Source organism: Chenopodium quinoa, unplaced genomic scaffold (assembly GCF_001683475.1).
Source record: "Chenopodium quinoa cultivar QQ74 unplaced genomic scaffold, ASM168347v1, whole genome shotgun sequence".
Classification (NCBI taxonomy): domain Eukaryota; kingdom Viridiplantae; phylum Streptophyta; class Magnoliopsida; order Caryophyllales; family Amaranthaceae; genus Chenopodium; species Chenopodium quinoa.
In genome coordinates this window covers 82360-89845 of record NW_018744460.1, presented here as the reverse complement: position 1 = coordinate 89845, position 7486 = coordinate 82360, and the positions used below count along the sequence as shown (strand labels likewise).

Below are 7486 nucleotides of genomic sequence, written 5' to 3'. Positions count from 1 at the left end.
ATTGATTAGTAAACATCAATGCTTATTAAAAAGTTTAAAACATACAAGGTATTGGCTATTAACATAATAACTAAGTCATAAGTTATTATTTTAATATACAATATACACTAAACAATTTTCCTATCCATCTCAAATAAAGTTTTATCTTTCCTCAAAAAAAAAAAAAAAAAAAAAGTTATAATTTTTTAGGTCTACGTTTTTCTTCTTAGGAGCTAAGGCACTTAAAAAAAATAAAAATAATATGTTATCCTTCTACTACAAGCATTACCAAAGAAAAGCTCTTGTAACCGTCAAAAAAAAAAAAAAAAAAAAAGAAAAGCTCTTGTAAAACTGCCACTTGGAATTGGAAAGCTCTGTCAAGTCAGAGACCACCATTGCAGTAAAATTTTTTCTTCTCATCTCTCCTCCTTTTCTCAACCAATAAATTCAATCTTTTTCAAAAGCAACCATAATTCTCACTATAAACAAACTCACAAATTCACAATAACTAAAAAAATTTCTTAAAAAATAAAAAGTTTTCCCCTTTTCTCATCAGATTCCACAAATCTAATGTTAAAATTTCAACAAATCTTCAATTTCAGCAAAACCCATTAATTTGCAATCTGATTCTTTTGTCAAAAAAATTGAAGAAAATTTTTGGGTTAAGTTGAACTGATTGAATCAGGAACTGGGTAATTCTTAATTTACAATGGGAAGTAATAATGAGAGAGAAAATAATGTGCAAATGGTCAATTATTATGCTGAAAATACTGTATTTGTTGCTGTGGGAAAGAATTTCAAGGAGAGTGAATCTGCGTTGACATGGGCAGTGAAGAAATTTGGTGGGAAGAAGAGAATTTGCATCCTTCATGTTCACCAACCTCACTTGCTCACTTTTTGTAAGTTCTTCATCTTCTTTTTCTCTCTTCAATCTCATTATTTTATGATTGAGAATTTTGGAATTGTGAATTTCTTATGATATTTGGAGGTTGAATTTGGTGTGGTTTGGTGTTGATCTAAGAAACAGTGATTTCTTTTGATGTTAAGTGTGATTGACTCCATTATATTGTTAGACCCTTGTTTACTTCACGATCTAATGGAACAGTGAATTAATTTACCACTCCTTTGGTAGGTGGTAATAAATCGCGGGTAGACTGATTGGAGGTGATTTATGGAGTAGTGAAATTTGTAGTTTTGGGTTGCAATTGATTGCCTTATTTCTAACACTTTTTGGGGAGTTCAGTCTGAATTATAAGTATTTAATGTAATATTATAAAGTATTTTTATTAAAATAAGATTATAAGAATGGGTTAATTTTCCCATTGGAATGAAGCCAAAAGAGTAGTTAATCTTTGGGTTTGGATTATACTAATGGAATATTTCAAGGGGCTCTTTGGAACTGTTTGCACTTCATTTTTATGGCGAGGTAGCAGATGGCCATGTTTGGAATTCGGACCAAAGGATAAGTGGAAATAGCTTCATTTGTTATCACATGTTTTTCACACAGGTGAAATGCTTACGTTGTACTCTCCCTTAACATGCCCGTGCTTGCCTGGTAGTCAGAGGAGCCTGTTTAGATGTATTGAGGTAATGTTGAGGCTTGTGAGCAAGATAGGATTGACCTACTATGGTGGAAAATTATATGTTGTGTTTTAGCTTATTGTCTTAGTAGTTAGAATTGTCGTAGTAATGAGTTTGACAGCCAATTGCTGAAGTAGCAGATCCTTCATTGCAGTTGCACTTGAATATAGTATGGCATGGTTGCATATCTACCGCCTTTAGGAATAGTTTCTATGTTTTATGATATTAGGGATAAGCCTGATTGTCGTACAGTGGAGATATAATGGCACTTTGGCACTTCAAGTTGAACCAAAAACATGGAACACTTCCTATAGGTTTCATAGTCCAACCCTTAGACCCCTTTTATATTGGAGTTTTAAGATCAAATCCACCATACCTCATTGTCCATTTTAGTGTGAACTATGAGATTTATTTTCAACTCGAACACCTTAATGGTTGAAGAGAGGTGGACGCAGGCCTGAGCCCCATGACTAATTGAATTCATTGACCTATTCAATTCTGAAACTAGTTTTTGGATGTCTACAATGGCGTTTCAGATACTTTATTATTCTCTATCTCTTATATGATGGACTTAGGGATCATTTGCTGCGGCATTTTGAGTGTTTAACTAGGCCAACGCCAAACTGTCAAGTTTCCTGTGATGGATCTGCTTATAGTGAAATAAAATTCCCTCGTCCATTAATGCCACTATCAGCTCACAAACCAAATATTTTGGCAGTTTTGATTATTGGACTGCTTATTTGCTGCATTTGAGCAACTTTTTATCGCTTGATAATTATCATTGTGAGCCATTACTAAAATACTAACAGAAGTATTCCTGTATTTCTACTGTTTAAAATACTTCAGTAGATGGGAAGTTATCAATCAGCAAATTCAAACAAATAGCAGTCAAGGCACTCCATGAATCACATATGCAGAAACTCCATAAACTCGTCAGTCAATATGTTTCCTTTGTTTCTCAAATGGGGGTAATGCTCACTTTCTTTATTCAGCTGTACTTCATACTCTTTATTGCATCTTTATTTTTTTGAAAATGTTTTTGTTGGTTTGTCCATCTATATTAAGGCAGTTGACTGTATTGACTCGTGTCCCTAGGTGCGTGCAGATAGGATGTGGATAGAAATGGAGACTGTTGAGGATGGAATAGTTAAGATGATTGCTGAGCATGGTATCAAATGGCTAGTGATGGGAGCAGCGGCAGACAAAAATTACACAAAGTATGTGGAGCCTTTTGAGTTTGCATGGTGTGTTAAGATATCATATTAGCTGGAGGATATCAAATAGAACTAAATATTTTAACTAAGCGAATATGCAGGGAAATGGCTGACTTGAAGTCCAAAAAGGCAAAATATGTCTATGAACAATCCCTGGTTTCCTGTCACATTTGGTTTATTTGTAGGGGAAAGCTTATCTGTACAAGGTTCCTTCTTTTCCCTCTTCTTTTATGTATTCCTTCAGTAAAAGGATGTCATTGCAAATTTGTTACCTTTCCTCTTCTTTATCGCATATTCCAGTCTTGTCTACTCTTGGTGCTCTGAATAACTTTAGAAAGCTTATATAAACAGGGAGGGTATTAAAAACTATCCTGGGGTGGATATGTCAGACGCAGCTGAATCGCAAGTTTCTAATATGGCCACCAAAGAAATAGAAAAAATAAGATTAGCTGGTCCTGGTGCAGAATATCCCCCAATTTCACAACCTCTAGATTTGAGTGGTGTGGCTGAAGAAGTAGAACACCTGAGAGTAGAAGATCGTCTCGTAGGTGGACTATCATTGGATTCAGATGTTTCATCTGAAGGGTCTTTGTCAGGATCTTTAGCATCAGACGTGGTGACTGAAGAAGTAGCAAGTGTCAGAGTAAACGATCTTGGTGCCAATACACTATTGTTAGAGGCACAAGTGGTTGCAACTGAATCACAAGATTCTAATATGGCCACCAAAGAATCGGAGAAGATAAGATTAGGTTGTCCTGGTGCAGAATACCCCCCAATTTCACAACCACTAGATTTTAGTGGTGTGATTCTTCCGAGAGTAGAAGATCGTCTTGTAGGTGGACTATCATTGGATTCAGATATTTCATCTGAAGAGTCTGAGTCAGAATATGTAGAATCAGATGCAATGACTGAAGAAGAAGTAGAACGTGTCGGCGCAAAAGATTTTGGTGCCAATTTACTATTGCTAGAGTCACAAGTGGTTGCCAAAGAATCAGGGCCTGTGAGAATGGATTGTATGGCTGATGATCACAGATCACCCCCACGGCTGACATTTCGGGAACGTGGCTCCATCCTCCGGGCCTGTTCTGTTGATTTCAGCTCTGCTATGGAGAAGGATACGGTGTTAAAATCTCCAAACAATAGTAGGACTTCAAATGATTGCATAGACAAAGAGAAAGAGGACCATGGATATGATAGCAACTTGCAGTTATTCAAATTTCGTTCTTCATTCAAATCATTGTCGTCTGAAGGCAAAATGGTAGGCCTCATGAACTCTCTAGCAATTGCATGTTAATCTTTGTCTAGCTCTGAGTTGCTGAAAAATGACATGCTAAAAGACAGTTGGCTATTTTTGAAGAAACGAACAGGACTATGATGTTTTGAGTCTTTTTGCCCTTTAGGACACTGACTGATAGGAAAACTTCTTGAAAGCTCACTGTGGTTGATAAATGTTTGCACAGGCAGGAAAAGCTAAACTGCAAACACCAAGAGAAACTTATGGTAGACTGGAACAAGCCACTTCTGATGCTGAAAACTTGAAACAGTTAGCGTTTGAGGAATCAGTCAAGCGATGGAAAGCTGAGGATGAAGCCGTTGATGCTAAGAGAAAGGTATCTTGCGCTATAGTATACTATCGTCTTCTTTTTTCTCTAACTTTTTGATTGTCCTACTATAAAGCAGGAAGGTATGAGTGAAGTGGAAGGCAAGGATCTGATTATTGGGTAGACCCCGACCCTAGTCAATTAAATTTACTGTGATCAGACTGATCACTCTAAATTTTTTAATTGTTGCAGGCTGATGCTGCAAAAAGTAAATATATTGAGATGGTGAAACAAAGATTAGCAATGGAGGAAGCTTTGGTAAAAAGGAACCTAGAATGTGGAAGAATCAAAGAAGAATATGAGAAGTGTAAGAAAGAACTTCCAATGGTCCAAAATCAATGTTTTGGCCTAAAAAGCCAGATCACAGAATCTGAAATTGCAGCTAAGGAGCTGGAGGAGAAGATTATTTCTGCTGTTGAGCTCTTGATATCTTTCAAAAGTCAGAGGGACCAGTTACAGCTGGAGCGTGATAAGGCTGTCCTAGAACTGAAGAATCTGGAGAATTTGAAGCAACAGAGAACTGCAGCATTGTCCGGCCTACAATTTTCAACATTTTCCTTGGTGGAGATTGGTGAAGCAACTTGCAGTTTTGACCCTTGTAAAAGAATTGGAGATGGGAGATGCGGAAGCATTTATAGAGGGATCCTTCGACATGTAGATTTTGCTATAAGGATGCTGCCAAATGATGGGTTCTTGAGCCAACAGATGTTTGAACATTGGGTAAAATCGTAAATGTACCTTAAGTTTGTACAATCTTTTCTTATTTTTATATGATCAATCTGAACCTCACATATTAGCTATGTTACTCGGACTCTTTATTTCGCCTCAAGTATCCATGTTGGATTTTGGAGACTTGACACTTGACTTTTCAAAATAATAGCCAAGTCCGAGTAACATATCTTTTTATAAGGGGAAGACATTTATAACTTAATATGGGTTGGGAATTGCAGGTTGAAATTCTTAGCAGAATACGGCATCCAAACATAGTGACTCTTATTGGGATTTGTCCGGAAGCGCGTACTATAATATATGAGTACCTTAAAAGAGGTAGTTTGGAAGACCAGCTAGCATGCAGGGGGGAAACTTCCCTTCTGCAATGGCAAACTCGAGTTCGCATTGCAATAGAACTGTGCTCTGCCCTGATCTTCCTTCATACAAATAATCCTCCAATTATTCATGGGAATTTAAAGCCCACTAAGGTCCTTCTTGATGCCAACTTTAAGAGCAAACTTGGTGACTTGGGCATCTTCTTTTTGATCCCACAAAATGAGATTACTATCAAAAGCCAACACTGTACCTCTGTTTATGTTGACCCAGATTTTCTTGAGACTGGAGTAGTTACTCGAGAATCAGATATATATTCATTTGGGATGATACTTTTACGACTTTTAACCGGTAGAACTTCTTCAGGAATTGTGAAGGATGTCAAATGTGCCTTACAGAAAGATAAGCTTGAGTTTATATTGGATTTTTCAGCTGGAGACTGGCCGATTAATCAAGCAAGGACACTGGCTCGAATGGCATTACAGTGCTGTGACAGAAAACCATCAAAACGACCTGACCTAGCTTCGGAAATCTGGAGTGTTCTTGAGCCATTGAGAAAGTCATGTGACACTCAAGCATCATGCTTGCAGAAGAAGGAAAACCGCCGGCCTCCCCCTCACTTCCTGTGTCCAATTTATCAGGTATATTAAGTTATTAAAATGCCATTTTTGCAACTTTTACCACCAGTATATATGAATATCCGTATTAGAGTAAACAATTATCTTATACCTACTTGAATAAGTTTAGCTCACAATGATGTTGTGTTGGAATATTAAACTGATGAATAATGCATATTTCTGTATTGCATTGCTGGATAAGATGGAATGAAAGTAGTTAAGTTGCCTGATAAAATGAATTTTAGGGGCACAATTTATGCTCTTAACTGTTTGCTTTTGTAACGTAATCTACAGGAGGTTATGACGGATCCGTGTACGGCAGAAGATGGCTACACCTACGAAGGAGAAGCAATAAGAGGATGGTTGGACAGCGGCCATACAACTTCACCCATGACAAACCTGAAACTTTCAACCTGTGATCTGATCCCCAATCATGCTCTTCAGTATGCGATCCAAGAATGGCTGCAGGGCTCATAATTGTACATTCTACACATTTCTAGCCTTAAGGTTGCACATAATATGGCTACAGGGTATACTTCTGTAATTCTTTTATCTGTCATACTTGGTTAATAGTTCTGCATATATACCAAAGCCTTAATAATAAGCCTGTGTGGAACCCAAGAATGACCAAATGCATACTGTTGGAAGATATATAATGTTAGTAATTATATTATGCTGGACTACTGAGTATCTAAGTTTACATACTATAATTACTAACATTAAGATGTACTCCAACTTATAGACAATTTTAGCGATAATTACACTTATAATTAGATAGGTTCTGCAGTACAGTGAAGACTAGGGAGAACTAATATTTACCTGTGTTCCCTTCATGTGTTCAAAAGGATTCTGAACTTTGATCAAGAGTTTTATCATCTTTTTAATCTAATAATTTTTTATTAATCCATGACACAATAAAGTTTATTAGATTAATTATTGTAGGCATTTATTCACTGTCTCCTGTCTAATTATCAGATACTTGTCTCAGTGTGCAAAAAATGTTTTGGTTGGCGCATTGCTCATTTTAGTAGAACCAATGTCTTAAAGAACAGGAGAAAGCGAGTAGCTAACTAGCTAGCCTGCGGTCTAGTGCACGCCCATTTGCCCACCAAGTTCAACTCACTTAAGGGAGAGGGGTGAAGGGGGTGTATGTAACCTTAGATAGGCAGGTTAGACCCATGATAATATGCATAATGGTGTAGTTTAAAAATATACGAAGTACGGAGTGTATATATTTCGCATTCATCAAACTTGCCTAATCACCATGGCAAGTAAGTGAAATAACACTCAAATAATTATCCATGTTACAAAAAAAAAGGCGCTAATTGTGGGGAGGAACTCTTTTTAGCAAAGTTGGTTGATAAAGGACTCATTGCTCCACATTGATGAAAGTAGATGGGACTCATTTGATTGGGCTGGCAGGTCCCCGAGTTGTTCCATGGGTATGTTG

The 7486-nt window shown here is 37.0% G+C and overlaps 1 protein-coding gene across 3 annotated transcripts; it reads left to right on the top strand.

The window, feature by feature from the left end:
* The first annotated feature begins 315 nt into the window (after window positions 1–315).
* On the top strand, window positions 316–6939 carry LOC110697037 (U-box domain-containing protein 33-like). Of its 3 annotated transcripts, none has more exons than XM_021874372.1 (9): window positions 316–878; window positions 2410–2528; window positions 2656–2777; window positions 2876–2980; window positions 3126–4032; window positions 4235–4384; window positions 4568–5095; window positions 5326–6060; window positions 6331–6939. In XM_021874372.1, exons 1-9 carry the CDS (start codon window positions 689–691, stop codon window positions 6511–6513), a joined length of 3039 nt encoding a protein of 1012 aa, XP_021730064.1. In that variant the 5' UTR covers window positions 316–688; the 3' UTR covers window positions 6514–6939. The 3 variants fall into 3 exon arrangements, with proteins under 3 accessions (XP_021730064.1, XP_021730063.1, XP_021730065.1); XM_021874371.1 differs by having other exon boundaries at window positions 2407–2528; XM_021874373.1 differs by lacking the exon at window positions 316–878 and having other exon boundaries at window positions 2427–2528; window positions 2666–2777.
* Window positions 6940–7486: the final 547 nt, after the last annotated feature.

What these genes read in the sequence shown, in the direction of transcription:
- LOC110697037 (XM_021874371.1), top strand. Translation starts at nt 689, where the DNA reads ATGGGAAGTAATAATGAGAGAGAAAATAATGTGCAAATGGTCAATTAT. An exon ending in CCGTTGATGCTAAGAGAAAG is followed by an intron (nt 4,385 to 4,567) that starts GTATCTTGCGCT and finishes TAATTGTTGCAG; the next exon opens with GCTGATGCTGCAAAAAGTAA. An exon ending in AACAGATGTTTGAACATTGG is followed by an intron (nt 5,096 to 5,325) that starts GTAAAATCGTAA and finishes TGGGAATTGCAG; the next exon opens with GTTGAAATTCTTAGCAGAAT.